The 16,529-nt window shown below is 41.3% G+C and overlaps 1 protein-coding gene across 1 annotated transcript; it reads right to left on the reverse strand.

Moving 5' to 3' along the window:
• Window positions 1–12,888: 12,888 nt before the first annotated feature.
• Window positions 12,889–16,308, reverse strand: LOC102822718 (calcitonin gene-related peptide 2-like). Its single transcript, XM_006865781.1, has 3 exons — window positions 16,223–16,308; window positions 15,055–15,192; window positions 12,889–13,048 (listed from the first exon to the last, which is right to left on the reverse strand). Exons 1-3 carry the CDS (start codon window positions 16,306–16,308, stop codon window positions 12,889–12,891), a joined length of 384 nt encoding a protein of 127 aa, XP_006865843.1.
• Window positions 16,309–16,529: the final 221 nt, after the last annotated feature.

A 16,529-nucleotide genomic window follows, 5' to 3' on the forward strand; every position in this document is an offset into this window, starting at 1 on the left:
AATTCCAGAATAGGAAGAGACAAAGAAAAACACAGAAAAGACAGTTGAAGGGTTGTTGGAAGAAAATTTCCCTAACATCATGAAAGATGAGAAGATAACATTTCAAGAAGCTGTTGTTGTTATTATGTGCTGTCAAGTCAGTTCTGACTTATAATGACCCTACATAGGATTTTCAAGGAGCAACTGGTGAGCTTGAACAATCGACCTTGCAGTTCAAACCAACATTGTAGTCCAGTGCATTAGCCCACAGCACCATACCAGGACTCCTCACATAACTTATGCCTTGGTGATTTTCCTTTGGGCTTTAATCTTTTGGGGTTCATCCAGTTTTCTGAATGATCCCCAAGCGATTAGACCCCCTAAAGAAAATCATGACATATCATAATCAAACTTTCCAAAATCAGACAAGGAAAGAATCCTAAAAGCATCTTGGAAAAAACCAAAAAGCTACCTACAAAGAAAAAACAAAAAGATTAAACTGATTTCTCAGCAGAAAGTATCCTGGCAAGAAGGCAACAGATAGACATGTACAAAACTCTGGAAGAAAAAAATTGTCAACCAAGAATTATATACCCAGCAAAACTGTCCCACAAACATGATGGCAAAATTAGAACGTTTCCAGATAAACAGAAATTAAAGGAATTTGTAAAAACCAAATCAACTTTGCAAAAAATGCTAAAGGGAGTCCTTTGAACTAAGAACCAATAACAACAGCAACAAATGGATTTTGAACATATATGGTAATACCACACAGAAGTCAGTCCAGATATACAAGTATATACTACACACAAAGACAAATCTGTAAGATTGAAAATAGAGAATCAGAAATATCAACTTTTAATGAAGACAATTAAAAAGCAAAAAGAAGGAAAAGTATAGCTAGAGAACTTCTAAATGTTGAGAAAGTCAAGTATATTTGAAGATAAAACAATTTCAAACTAGGGAAGAAATTAATAAATTACAGAGTATCCTTAAAGAAACTTACTACACTTTCACATTAAATCAAGCAAAGGGACAAACATGAAAAATTTGTAAACATAAGAAAACAGCAGAGAAGCAATTGACAAGAAAATGCACAAACAAAATGAACTCAGCACAGAAAAAATGTGGAACAAAGAAACCAGAATAAACACAGCCAAGTGACTGCAATCAATTCATACCTATGGAGAATTCCACTGAACATCCTTGGATTAAATGCACCAGTCAAGAGATAGAGAGTAGCAGAATGGATAAGAAAACAGGATCCCTCAATATGCTATCTACAAGAGATACACATTATGCACAAAGACAAGAATAAATAAAAATCAAAGCATGAAAAAAAATATACCAAGATAATGACAATCAAAAATGAGCAGGCGTGGCAATATTCATTTCTAATAAAATAGACAAAAATAATAAAAAGGCAGGAAACAGCATATGAGACAAAGAAGGACATTATCTCATGGCTCATGGGTCAATTGAACAGGAGGATGTAGCCATAATAAATATCTATGCTTATAGTAAAAGAGCCTCAAAATACAAAAATCAAACTAATAGAACTGAACAAAGAAACAGACAACTCTGCAAAAATAGCAGATGATTTTAATATACCACTTATATTAAACAACTATAAAGAAAATCAACAAAGACACAGAAGAACTAAACAACATAATTAACCAACTTGACCTCATAGATTTATACAGAGCACTCAACCCCAAAACAACACAATACACATTATTTTCCAGTGGACATGGAATGTTCCCCAGAATAGACCATATTTTAGACCACAAAGCAAGCCTCAATAAATTTAAAAACATTGACATACTACAGAGCTTCTGTTTAGATCATAATGGTATACATTTAGAAATCAACAATAGAAAGATCAAGGAAATGAAATAAAATACATGGAAACTGAGTAACACCCTGCTTAAAAACTACTGGGTAATAGAACAAACAAAAATTGAAATAAAAAAAATTCCTTGACTCAAATGAGAATGAAAATACAGTATACCAAAACCTGTAAGCAATGCTTAGAGGACAAATTATAGCAAGAAATACACATATCCAAAAAGAAGAAAGAACCAAAATTAACACAACCTTGCTTGCTGAAAGTGAAGAGGACTTGAATCACTTACTATGAAGATAAAAACAAAACTACAGCTCTCAGTATGGATTATATATCAGTGTAAAGAAAATGAAGATCCTCACAACTGGACCAATAAACAACATCGTGATAAATGGAGAAAAGATTGAAGTTGTCAAGGATTTCATTTTACTTGGATCCACAATCAAAGCCTATGGAAATAGCAGTTAAGAAATCAAAAGACATTGCATTGAGCACAGCTGCTGCAAAAGACCTCTTTAAAATATTAGGTCACTTTGAGTACTAGGATAACTGTAACCCAAGCTATGATATTTTCAGTCACTTCATAAGCACATGACAGCTGGACCAGTCTCTGGAGAAAGACATTATGCTTGGTAAAGTAGAGGGTCAGTGCAAAAGGGGAAGGCCCTCGATGAGATGGACTAAGTGACTGCAGCCAGGGCTCAAGCATAAAAATGATTGTGAGGATGGAGCAGGAGCAGGTAGTGTTTGTTCTGTTGTAGGATTGCTATGAGTCTTAACCAACCTGATGACACCTAACACCAACATCAGTTATTGTTATTAGTTGGGTAAAAATCAGCACGATAAAATATACACCAATTCAACAATTTCTACAAGTACAATTCAGTGACATTGTTTACATTCTTCAAGCTGTACAACCATTCTCACTATCCTTTTCCACATCCTATATCACTACCATTAACATAAACTCACTGACCCCCCAAGGTTCTCATCTAATCTTTCCAGCTGTTGTTATCAATATGATCACATACAGATAATTCTTTAAAAAAACACTATGCTCAAAGCAAGTATTCTTTTCTAATTAAACCAAATAATTGTTTGGTTTAAAGATCTTAATATAAATACCAATCCCTTACTATGGTTTACAGGGCCTACAGATTTAACTAAGTGGTTCTCACCATTGGTTATACATTTTACTCAGTCTTGTAAGAAAAATACTGATGTCAACATCCCATCCTTAAATATTTAATTCTAATGTTACAAGGAAACACCGAACGGTTTAAAATTAGGAATGGTGTGCATCAGGGTTCTGTTTTTAAAGCATACTTATTCAATATATATGTCAAGCACATAATCCAAGAAGCTGGATTATATGAAGAAGAACGTGGCATCAGGTTCAGAGGAAGACTCATTAACAATCTGTGATATATAGATGATAAAACCTTGCTTGCTGAAAGCAAAGAAAACTTAAAATGCTGATGAAGATCAAAGACCACAGCCTTTGGTATGGTTCTCACCTCAGTGTAAAGAAAACAAAAATCCTCACCACTGGACCAATAAATAACATCCGGGTAAATGGAGAAAAGGTTGAAGTTGTCAAAGACTTCATTTTACTCAGATCAACCATCAACACTCATGGAAGCAGCAGTCAAGAAATCAAATGACATATTGCAGTAGGTAAATCTGCTGCACAAGACCTCTTTAAAGTGTTGAAGAGAAAAGATGTTTGAGGACTAACATGTGCCTGACCCAAACCATGATATTTTCAATAGCCTTGTGAGCATGTGAAAGTTGGACAATGAATAAGGAAGACTGTAGAAGAACTGATGCATTTGAGTCATGGTATTGGAGGGAAATATTAAAAGTACCATGGAATGCCAAAAGAACAAAGAAATCTGTGTTGGAAGAAATGCAACCAGAATGCTCCTTGCAAACCAGGATGGCCAGACTTTGGACGTATTATCAGGAGGGACCAGTCCCTGGAGAAGGACATCATGCTTGGTAAAGTGGAGGGTCAGAGATAAAGAAGAAGACCCCCAACGAGATGCATTGGTATAGTGGCAGCAGCAATGGGCTCAGCTGTGGCAATGATTGTGAGGTTGGCACCGAACCGAACCTTGCAATGTTTTGTTTTGTTGTGCATGGGGTCGCTATGAGCTGGTACTGACTTGATGGCACCTAACAACAACAAAAGCAATGTTGTCTCTTTATTTTATTCTCTGTGTTCCAGTTTTACTATAGTGGTTTCTTAACATGTTATGCATTGGACCATGATAAACGTTCATCAGTTTGTTTTTGTTGTTATTAAGTGCTGTTGAGTCCATTCCAACTCATAGCGACCCTATACACGGTTTCCAAATAGCGTTTGATGAGTTTGATGACTGATCTTTTGTCTCAAACCGACCTTGCTGTCCAGTGCTTTATCCCACTTGATTTGTAGAATTTGCCAAATTCTGTTGTGTGAATACTTCCATCGTGACTGGTTTCAAGCAATCAATGAAATGTCACTGAGCACAGAGTTGCAGAGATGCTAACAATTGACTTGAATGAGCTGATATGAACAGCCTACCTCTTGCTTCTGATACTATGCTTGCTCCCAAGTGTGTGCAGGTGCACTTGATCTCCATAATCCAATACCACCTTGTTTCAAGTGCCTTGCTCCAAGTCTCTGATTAAATATCTTTCTTAAGATTACTTCCTCCCAAGTTCTTGGTTAGTCTGCATCGTTGTTACATATTATACCTATACCACAATATGCTTTTCTGTTATTAGTCATACTTTATATTAATGTTTGACATCAATCTTCCCTACCCATCCTAGTTGTGTAGGGACCACCTCTTTCTATTTAACATTATGTTCCCACCACCTAGCAACCTTTGGCACATGAGAGATGTTCGATAAGTTGTGTTTCTGTTCTCCCTTTGAGGCCTCTGTTTTTTGGAGATAAGAAGTGGGCCTGTGTTGAGTGAAAAAGTTGTGGTAGAGGACAGAAGAGAGGTAATACATAAACAGTGTGGGGAATGAGAATTAATGCTGAGCAGGGAAGGATAAAAGGGCTGCTTGGCAACTCTTTAGTCTATAAAAATGAATGAGGTTTCAAGTTCTGAATAGAAGCAAAGAACAGGGGATTATGTGAAACTGGGGTTCTTGAAAGGCGAATATGGACAGTTGGATGAACCACAGATTAACCCATGAAGACAATGGATGAGGAAGAATTATTGGATCACTCTTGTGAATAAGTTTACCTCAACTCAAGCTCAGCTAAAGCCAGGCCTGCTCCATAGACAATCCCAGCAGTCCTGGGCAGCTCAATCAGATATGGTGTGTTCAACAATGCTTTCTGATTTCCTCTAGGGTTTTGTGGAGTTGCCCTTGCATTCCTGGGCCCTGCTCTACACCCAACCTTCCAGAAATGGAAGGACCAACAGTTTTAGTGACTTGTGATGGTTAACATAGATAGACTGTGGTTCTCAGTGGTTTAGGTATTCTCTGTAATGTGATATAATGTAATCACTTTCCATTTTGTGATCTGATGTAAGTATTCATCCAGTTGAAAGAGGACTTTCTTTGCGGTATGTGGCCTGCTTGCAATATACAAATGGATGTTCTGGCAAAGCTTGCTCTCTTTCTCTTAATTCTGTACTCTTCTCATCTCCTGACTCTGGGTTCTTATGATGTAAGCCTGACTGCTGCCGGACCTGAAATTTTTGGATTTGTCAGCTGCTGCAGCCTTGTAAGGAGTTCTGGTGTGGCACTGCATGTTAAGGCACTGGAGTGCAAAGTTGGAGGTCTCCAGCTTACCACCAGACCCACAGACTTGGGACTTGCCAGCCTCCACAGTTGTATGAGTCATTTTTCTTTGAAATAAATCTCTCACTGTGGGTTAACGCACTAGACTGCAAGGTCAGTTTGAACTGCAATGTTGGTGGTTCAAGCTCACCAGCCAATCTTCGTAAACCCCATACAGGGATGCTATAAGTTGGAACCAACTTAACGGCACTTAACAATAACAGCAACAATATGTGGCACTGCAGGATAATGCACTGGGTCCTGCTGGTGGTCACTATGAATCCGAACCAACTCAATGGCACTTAGCTACAATAACTTTCTAAGGTTCAGTTTTTCAGAGTCAGCATACTCTTCCTGCAGTGGGACCTTTCCACACTCTAGTTCCCTGACCCAGAATTCCTTATTCTCTTCTATTACCAGTTAACGCTTACTCATCTCTCAGACTAGTCCCTGAGTCTAGGTTATATTTCTTTCTTATTTGATTGCAAAGAACTGACATGCCTTTCCTTCAGTTCACTATTCCAGTTTTTGTTTATGAACTGATTAATGCAGATATGATTTGATTAATGTCTGCTCCCTCTTAGACTTAAAGTGCCATGGACGCAGGAACTGCATCCATTTTGCTCTCGGCTGCAACACAAAATGACAGAAATAATGGGTGCTCAGATAGTATTTGTGGCATAAAGGAAAGGAGACGATTAGAACCCAGTGTGACGATTAGAAGGCTGTGGCCTAACCTAATTCAGAAATAAAAGATTTCCCATGAAGCTGATATCACATTGAATCTCTAAAACTAAGCAGGAATCTGCCAGGGGAACAAAGCACATGGAGAAGTAAGAGGTTACAAGAGCACCAAATGATCTGCACACTCATTAGACTGGTTCATATTAATTATCCTCCCTTTGTAAATGAGATCTATAGGCACTTTTATCCAGAAGCAAGAAGTTACCAGTGGTCCCATATGGATGTCAAGGGCTCTAAAATTGGATGGGACATGAATGTTTAAGGTAGTAGTTGGATTCCACACATCCAAAGGGAAAGCTGAAGACTCCAAGAGAAGAATCATGTCTTATTCTGGATTCTCTAGAGGAGCAAAACTCGTGAAACTTACATATATAAATACATATATGTCATTAAGTTGGTTCCAACTTATAGTAACCCTGTATAGGGTTTCTGAGGAGCAGCTGGTAAGTTTGAGCCACCAACCTTGTGGCTCAAACCAAACTCTTGGTCCAGTGCAGTGTCCTGCAGCACGACACCAGAACCTCAGAGGCAGAAGGTAAGAAATGAGACTAAGAAATGGTCAGATACTACATCATGGATTGCCTGTGGACCATATTAAGTATTTTGTAAAGGACCTTGCAAATTGTTGACTATCTTTGTGAGGCAAAAAAAAAAACAACCCCAAAACATTCCTATATCTACCATTCCTAAATGTACAGACAAGCCAAACTCTCCAGGAAATCTCTAAAGTACCCCGCTTTATGGAAACAATCAATCTTATCATTGTCCTGGCAAGCCTGAGTAGGTCAGATGAGGCCCAGATTTATAGTGCTGGCACACAGCCTCACTAGAGACAAGGACAAGACATTTGTGAGCTCCACCCAGTACTTACAAGCAGCGGCTGCTACAGGAATAGCCACAAAATTTCACCAAGAGCAGAGAAATATGCAAGTCTGAATAACTGAAGAATCTCATTCCCTGCTCCCAATACCTTGTTGGGAATGAATAGATAATTATCTAAGTTGGATTTACTGAGTGAGATGGCTCATAGCAAACCACTGCTCCATGCTGTTGTTGTTCATTGCTGTTGAGTCAGTTCCTACTCATAGCAGTCCTGTGTAGGGTTTCCAAGGAGCAACTGGTGGGTTTCAACTTCCAACCTGCAACTCAAACCAACCTTGTGGGTGAGTGCTTATTTACAGCACCACATCAGGAGTCCGTAGTAAAGAAGAAGAATTTTAAAAAATGGTCTGTCTGCTTTAAATCCCTGAGAACCTTTAACCAATCTTTGCTTCAAAGTTCTGTAAACTTTCACCCAACTACAACAAGGAGAGCAAACAAACAAAACAAAATCCTGGTCTCAGTCTCTGCCCCAGAACTAATATTCTCAGTGAGAGTGGACGTTCTGCTCAATGGTAGAAGGCTTTTCTGAGTCAAAGTGGTCCCAAACCCAAAATGAGCCACATCAGGAGATATCTTTCTGCATTGCCCTTGAATGGAGTCTTAACTCAAGGCAACTCCATCTGTGCAGTGACAGCCTCCATGGGATTTTTAAGACTGTGACTTTTTGTGGCACCTCGGGCTGGGTTTAACTTCTAACCTGTTGGCTAGTAGCTGAATCCTTAACTGTTGGTGCCACCCAGGAGATAGTGAGCTCAGAATTTCAAAAATAATCTAGAATGCCATTTGGGGAATGTTATAGAGGAGATTTAAGCATGTGAGTTGGTCTACGTGGCATTAAAGTGTTGTTGTTTTTCTGCCTTTAGAGACAGCAAGAAAATATATGAGGTGGTAGCTACAGGATGAAGAGAAATGACACATCAGAAGTAGGGGAAGGATGCTGGTACAAAGCACTTAATAATGGGGAGTAACAGGATTTTATTCAGTTTAAAGGGGAAATAGCTATGCCTGGTATAGCACTGTGGGTTAATGCGCTGGACTGCAAGGTTGACTTGAACTGCAAGGTTGGCAATTCAAGCTCACCAGCCACTCCCCGGAAATCCTATATAGGGTCACTATGAGGCAGAATTGACTCAGTGGCACTAACAACACAAGTTATGCCATTGCACCTGATCTGACCTGGGTTTGGGACCAGGGCAAAGATCTTAATAAAAGTGACAGTCCAGAAACATCAACACACAGAGAGTCAATTGATTTTTACATATCTCAGTGGGGAAAAGATACTCTTTTCATGGTGTTGGTAAAACTGAATGTGTGCTTTGAAAAAAAAAAAAAAAAAAACCTCAATTCTTAGCACCATAAAAATGATTATAGACAAAAATATAAACAAAAACTATAGAACTTCTAGAAGGAAGTATAAAAGAATCTCTGTAACTTTAAGAGATAAAACACAAAGAGCATGAAACATAAAAATGAAAATTGATAAATCAGACTTTAACCAAGTTTGAATTTTCTTTTCTTTGAAAGGCACCAATCAGTTTTGATCATTCAGCATATTCACCTAGGGCCCCAAATCTCAATATGAAAACAAGATGTGATGGCAAAAACTTTTCCATTTACTAATGCTCCCTCCCCAAATATATATCAGTCACAATAATGCTACCTAAAAACAAATCTCAGTGACTTTCTTGCTCATGGGTTTGTGGGTAGGTTGGATGGAGTTTACTTCAGCTGAGGTTGACCTAATATAAATCCAAAGTGTAGGTCACGGTGAAGTCTACATGTCTCATTTTGGAGCAATGATGAAGAAGTCAAAGAATAACTAAGGCAGGTTTTTATTTTATTTTAATTTTTTTCTGGGATTGGAAGAAGCACAGAAGTGGAAAAATCCAAACACAATTCAAGCCTCTGCTTGCATCTTGTCTGCCAACATCCCTTAGCCATAGTAACATGACCAATCCCAAGGTCAAGAGATGGAATTAGACTTCATCCATTCTAAGGTCTTGGCAAGAAGGTAGCGAAGAATTGAGAGCAACAGTAAATCAACCATAGCATAAATACTGATACTTTGACTGTTGTGAGTAAGTTATAATTAACACTAGAAGATTGTTTCCCCTACCCCCACCCCCTGCACAATGAATGATACAATGCATCAAATGCATCAAATGCCTCATCTCTATCTCTTTCTTAGGTTTCTGAACCAGTGCATCCTACCTTGTGGTTTGACCTCTGAATCTACTGGGAGATATCTACAGGGTCCACAGGAATTGAATAGTTTTGACTTCTAGTGTGGTACTGTAGGATAGCACTGGACTGTGAACCACAAGGTTAGCAGTTCAGACCTACCAGCTGTTCTTTGGAAAACCTATACCAGGTCGCTGTGAGTCAGAACTGACTCCATAGCATTTTACAGTTGGTGAAGCTGTTATAGGCTCAAAACAAAGAGGATCCTCTACTATTTCCCTTCCTGATATGAATTTCCCTACATAGTCATTACACTTACAGTCATTACACTCTGCCTGCCTGCTCTTTCTGCTTAAAGGGAAGAAGAAAAGCTGATCATATTCCAAGTGAAGAAGAAACTGAAGAAATGGCCTGCGGCTGGGAAAGAGTCACTTGCAAACTGGTGGCCGGTGCAGAGTTTCCAGGAGGTTGAGAGATTCACTATCCTGGTCATGTAATTGCTGAAGAAGGCACCTGGGAAACTTCACTGGAAGAGAATCAAGTCCAGAGGAAACCTGAGTTGACCATAAACACTGAATATTAAATGGTCAAAGACAACACCATTCATTCATTCAACAATTATTTATTGAGTCTTTCTTTGTGCCAGGCACACTGCTCTGTGCCCATTTAAAGAAAATAGGTCATATCCCTGCTCTTGTAGAGCTTTTCAGGGATGGGGTGGGTGGGAGTGAGGACACAAACAATAAAAATAAGTCAGCAAATATGTAGTATTTTAGGAGTAATAAGTGAGCCAGAGAAAAGGCAAAAAAAAAAAAAGGGAGGGTTAGGGTGTCTTGTGGGGGTGGAGTACAATTTTAGAAAGGATGATCTGGGCAGGTGACATCTGAGTAGACATTGGAGGAGATAGGAAAGGGGTGAGTTCTGCCCTGGGCGTTCTGCACAAAGGAACTAGAAAATGCAGAGATTGAGATGGTTGGATGCCTTGGGGGTCTGAGGAATCATTAAAAATCTGGTATGTGGGAGAGTTTGAACGGAAGCCAGACAGGTAATGGGAATGGTGGTTGGAGGAGTTGGAGGTAAGTTCAAGTAGGACCTTGTGGGCCATTGTAACGGCTTAGGCATTTACTCAGTGAAATGGGGAATCACTAGAGGATTTTGCACATGAGCGACATCTACCTTTTACCACTACAATGGGGCTTTTGTGTTAAGAACAGATTGAAGAGAAACAAGGTAGAAACACAGACACATAATTTTATGTGATCCTGTGGAAATGACTAGTTAGTAGGCAGAAGGGGCTGACTTTTCTCATTAATTACCTATTAACGGATTGTTCACCAGTGCAATTGGCTGCCTCAGTCACCTTGGGAGCTATACTTAGCAGCCTGTCACTAGAGGTCCCAGCAGAGGTCAGGGATGTTAATGCTGAGAAATTCCTATATCAAATATGGAACTAGATCCTCTGACATCCCAGATTTCTTCCAGTGCTGAGAGAATGACTCCATAGCACAATCATGTTAATCTCCCCCAACTAGAGTATAAACTTCATGAGAGCAAGGATTGTTCTCTGTTCTCATTACTATACCCTAGTACCTAGAACAGTGCCTGGCATATAGCAGACACCAATAATATTTATTGCACATATAAACATCTCTATTAAACATGTGGAGCCCTTGTGTGACACTGTAGGATAAACACTGGACTGCAAGGTTGGTTTAAAACACAAGGTTGGCAGTTGAAACTCACCAGCTGTTTCTCAGAAACCTTATGCAGGGTCCCTATGAATCAAAGGACTTAACAGCATCGTTAAACTTATTGTAGGGCCTTGAGCAAGGTACTTCTCTGCATCTCAGAAATTAGAAAAGTGGGATTGACTGGCATTTTATGCTCTATCCAAATCTTCCACTTGGTGTTCCTCATTTCAAACACTGAGCTAATTTTTCTAAATGGTTTTGCAGGCTAAGGCATATGCAAAGGAACTCTTATGGGGAGGAAAGGAAGAGATGAGAAAGGGGAAAACTGAACAAAGGAGAGGTGCATGGATAATCTAGGGGACTAGGGATCAGAGCATCCTCTGAAAATAAATGTGAACTCTCCTTTTGAGATGAATATAATTGTAATTCAGATAAGGGATGCTTCACTGGAAACTGAGGCTCCATCCCAAACATGTTGCCTTTGCTTCAAGTGAGTCAGTCTGGTCAACAAACTGTTCACAGGCCTCAGGTCTCCTGGAGAAAATTACATAAATAGCAGCAGGAACTCCATCAAAATGTAATCAAAAATACATTTTAATATTGGTGAAGTTCACAAATGACAAGATTTGCATTTCTTTAAACAAATAGTTCAGTCAAGGCACAGCATTACTATGTGTCCCTAGACGCACAAGAAGCAGTGATTTCATGTTCCCCCCCCTGAGATTTAGTGGAGCCTGCGACATTGGCAGGATGGCTTCTGGGGGAGGAGGGCCAGATTTGCTATTAGATAAGCCAGTGAGACATGCTGTCATATTTATTGGGCACAGAATCAGATATAAAATGATGCACAACAGATAACTGCAATGAGCTTATTTTACATTTAGCATTAGCTCCTCTGGAACAAAGAAGATAGTTTTCAATATCAAGAAGGATGAAAGTATGTGTTTCTTCGCAGTGGTTTTCCTATAAGTTGCTTTCATTACAAATGGAGTTTTCTGCGTCATGGCAAGCTAAGAAGAAAGATAAAAAGTAGCAAGTTATTATTTACTTTTTATTAGGCCCTTGACATATATTATCTCATCTACTTTTTAAAAATAATATTAGACTTATTGTTGTTCTCAATTTATAGGTGGAGAAGCTAAGGCTCAGCGAGGTTAAATTGTAGGTCCTGGTCCTATAGCTAGTAAGAGGCATACATAGTTCTTAAAACCAAGTTTATGTTCTTCATCCAGAGGTACATGACCTTGTATGTACCTCCAAGCATATGCTCCAAGAAGATATTGTCATTATTTTTCAAACTTAAATGTCAGAATAATCACAATTATAACGGCTGGGAACAGCTTTTTAAATAAACTAGTTTAAAATAACAACCAGTTGCCATTAAGCCAATTCTGATTCATGACAACCTCATGCGTATCCGAGTAGGACTGTTCTCTTTAGGTTTTGCAATGCCTGCTTTTTCAGATGTGAATTACCAGGACTTTATTCTGAGACATCTCTGGGTAGACATGAAGCTCCAACCATTTAGTTAGCTATCTAGCGTGTTAATCATTTGTATCACTCAGTGACTTCTTTAAATGACAGGATCTATATTCCCTAGCCTGACCATCTCAGTGCCACCAAGAGAGACGGGGAAACCAGAAAGATGAACCCAAATTCTGGGGGTTTCAGATAATCAGGACCCTCTCCAGTCCTATACTAGGCTGTCATCCTGGGTCCTCCTATACAACAGGATAAGGGCAGTCAGTCACCTTCAACCCCCAGTCCCTCAGCTGCTCAAGCCTGCAGGTCCCTGCGGCGCCGGCCAAAGGCATTGGAGCCCACATCAGTGGGCACAAAGTTGCTCTTCACTATGCCCCCGGATCTGCTCAGCAAGCCTGCCAGTTGGTGGGTCACACAGGTGGCAGTTTTGCAGGCTCTTTTCTGGGCAGTGACACTGATTTGTGAGATAGAGAAAGAAGAGAAGATCTGTCAGTTAGAAGCTGGTGGGAAGGAGCCTGCTCCCATGGGACCATCATGGCAAAGTTGCCTTTCTGAGAGGCACCAATTAACCTTAAGTGTTTCTCCTAAATACAGTTATCAAAGCAGAAAATCACAAGGGCCATTAGGGAAAATGCAAGACTCACTCCCTCCCCACAGAATTTCCCAGGGGTGTTGGAAAACCCGAAGGTGACTCTTGGTCACTTGCCCTGAAATACAGAGCTAATACAGAACCAATCATTCCTGTAAAAATGGACTAAAAATCATCAAAGATTTATAGGACTAGAGCAAATTATGTTGGCACACTCAATTCCATTGAAACTCCCAAGAACTATCTAGAGGCCACACCTTAGTCACCGGCACCAAATATCTCTTCTTAGGAAAAGAAAATGCCCCTTCTTACCTGGAAGAAGAATCCAATCTGCAGCATCCAATCCCAGAGTTGCTGACCTGCTCTTTGGCATTGTCTGTTCTTGCTCTTTGAGTGTTGATTCACAAGGACCACCCACCAAACCCTGTGTCCCTGAGCCTAACACCACTTCTAAGCACAGGTTGTGAACACTGAGAAGCCTGGGACATGGGCCAGAGCAATGACCACCACAGCTCAGGTCTTTTTAGAAAAATAATTTTATTTCCTAAATGACCAGCATATTCAGAAGCAGGACTAGGAGGCTCTGTTATGGCATCCTCGGAGAGGGCTGCCCTTTCTCACTGATCTCTTCCTAAGTGATTCTCTTCTGGCCTGTGAATCCTGCTCTGTCTCTCATCTGAGGTTCCAGACATCCTCTGCCACAAAGGATGACACTGAAACCAGCCCAAATCAGTCAGTGTGAAACCACATGCATCACATTGTAGGAAGGAAGTGAGGGAGGCAATTAGAAAGGGGAGGGAAGGGTTTAGTGGGAATCCTGGAAGATGCCAAACTGAAGGCTGTGGTTTCTCGCCATGTCCCTTTTCTTGCCAGGTGCTCCGACACCGATTGCAGTTTGAGGAAAAGTGTGAAACTTGTTCAGGTCTTGTGTGTATGCGCCCAGCATGCAGGTACTCAGATTACCACACCTCTTAGTTCTGGGTTTGTCCAGGCTGCAGGGAAAAGACATGCATAACAGTACCATGCACCAGCTCTGCCCTGTGGGAACTCAGGCAGGTTAGTACACTGAGAGGGCTCACAAGCAGGGGTAGGAGGGGCAGGCAGATGGGCAACACATACATCTTCCCTCAGGAGACTCTGAGGTACACAGGGCAGGACAGTGTGGGGAAGAACTGGGGTCAGGAAGGGGTGGTCTTTCCCCCGCATTCCACATGCTACTCAGCCCTTCATGCTGTATCTGCAGAGAGACCCCTGTTGTCAGGATGGATGGTGGTGCAATTCATGCTGCCAGCGGTCTCTGCTGTAAGCTCAGGGTGCACAGGGAGGTGGGTGGGGAAGGGTGCTCTCTCTGGTCCTGTGACAGCATGCACATCACAATAGATGATCCCCAGAGAGCAGGTAGATCCTACACATCTAAAGACCCCAGACCTACCTCAGACACTGCTCTACCTGGTCCCACCCTCTGCAAGGCCTCCGCCTTCACCATGCAAATGTGGAGTGAAGGCTCCTTGCAGGTGTAGAAGACCAATATGTAGGTTAACCAGGTGGGGCCAAATTTCTTTAAAAGCTCCTGAGACATACGGGTCCATCCCTGGTGTCATACTTACCAGTCCTAACTCATCCCATGCTGGGAGGTCTCCTCAAGTGTAATCAGATCAGTTCTCAAAGTAAGAAATTCCATACCTTCCCCGTTCATTTCCTAACAGCCTTTGTAGCCTACCAACAGTCTCTCTGGTTGCAGTGAGCCTGAGAACAGCTGAGTCTGGTGAACTGCTGGACTCCTGACTAAGTGTGTTCTCTCCTACCTCTCAGATTCATCTTCCTGGGTCTATTAGGAGGACTATACCGCTCGGCGGGACTCGGAGCCTTACCTGGAGCCCTCTGTCTCCTGCTCTTGCTCCAGCTCATTGACCTTCATCTGCACAAAGTCCTTCAACAGTGCAGCCAGCAGGAGGCGCGCTTCCTCCTCACTGAGTGCAGTGGGATCTGGGTTGCTCTCTATGGCAGACCTGGAGAAAGGAAGCAAATCCATGCCACCTCTGAGACCCTGACCGCCTCCTCTGGATAAACAACCATGAGCATGTGGCCGCCTTGACTCCAAGGTAGACAGAGTCTGATTTCAGTGTTCACCCAAGGATGCTGATTTACTGCGCCTCAGACCCTGGGGTGGTCTCCATGTGTGTTGTCCTAGAGCCCGACTCTACCAGCCATTTGGCAAACTGATTGTTAAGCATAATCATCACAAATGAAATCATATAAGTTTATAATTAGAGTTAAGGATCGCTGGTAGCATAGTGGTTATGAGTCGGGCTGCGAACCTCAAGGTCAGCAGTTCGAAACTACCGTCTGTTCCACGGGAGAAAGATGAGGCTTTCGGCTCCCGTAAAGATTTACAGCCTCGGAAACCCTATACAGGGTCAGTATGTGTCGGAACCGACTACACGGCACACTGCTACCACCACCACCACCAGAATGTGTTGAAGCAGAAAAAGTTTTCTGTATGAGGGTGAAAAATAGATGAACAGTTCACATGTCAGATATAATAACAATACATTTATTGCCATCTTAATAGATTGGCATGCAATTTCTTTTTCAAATCATGGTAGAATTGAATAAATAGGCTGGCAATGGATACAAGAGTTCTGTAAAAAGTAATGACATTATCAATCCTCAATAGGCTAGACAAAATTTACAATCAGGAGTTGTTGTCGTTAAGTGCCGTCCAGTCGGTTCCGACCTATAGCGACCCTGTATAGTGTTTCCAAGGAGCGGCTGGTGAGTTTGAACTTCCGACCTTGCAGTTTAAACCGACATTGCAGTCCAGCGCATTAACTCATCGTGCCCACAATAAGAAGTATTAGATATTTATTTATCTTTGTAAATTATGTGCTACACATCCTTTATGTCAGAGAAGTTTAAAATAAATGTGCTTGCTTGTATACATTGTTTCAGAGAGCCAAATGTTAAATATTCAACTCGCAACAATTCTGAAGGAGGGAGAAGTGGGAGAAGAGTGTGCTCCGCAAAGCTGTCTCTCACCTGAATGGAGAGGCCTGAAGGCTGTTGGTCTGGTACAGGACCAAGATGCTGAGAGCCAGGAAGGAGGAGAACTTCCGGAAACCCATGTCGCCACTCTGCAAGGGAACAGTGACATCACTGTGAGGACCACTTCAAAGTTCTAAGAGCCCAGGGACGTGGACATCAGTCCTGCTGGCACCCACCCCTAACACCCTGGCGTCAAGGCTTCAGCTGGTCACTTCATTTCTCTTCCCCTTAGTTTCCACATCAGCAGGGTGGACTGCTAGAAGGCTGGCGCATGGTTTGGCAGAGCTGGAGGAATTGTGCA

The sequence above is a fragment of the Chrysochloris asiatica genome, unplaced genomic scaffold (genome assembly GCF_000296735.1).
Source record: "Chrysochloris asiatica unplaced genomic scaffold, ChrAsi1.0 scaffold00083, whole genome shotgun sequence".
NCBI lineage: Eukaryota > Metazoa > Chordata > Mammalia > Afrosoricida > Chrysochloridae > Chrysochloris > Chrysochloris asiatica.

Excerpts from the sequence above, each read along its gene's own strand:
- LOC102822718 (XM_006865781.1), bottom strand. The coding sequence starts at position 16,308 with ATGGGTTTCCGGAAGTTCTCCTCCTTCCTGGCTCTCAGCATCTTGGTC. Across the intron at positions 15,193-16,222 it reads CTTCAGGCCTCTCCATTCAG|GTCTGCCATAGAGAGCAACC; the intron begins GTGAGAGACAGC and ends TCCTTTCTCCAG. Across the intron at positions 13,049-15,054 it reads CAGGAGACAGAGGGCTCCAG|TGTCACTGCCCAGAAAAGAG; the intron begins GTAAGGCTCCGA and ends CTCACAAATCAG.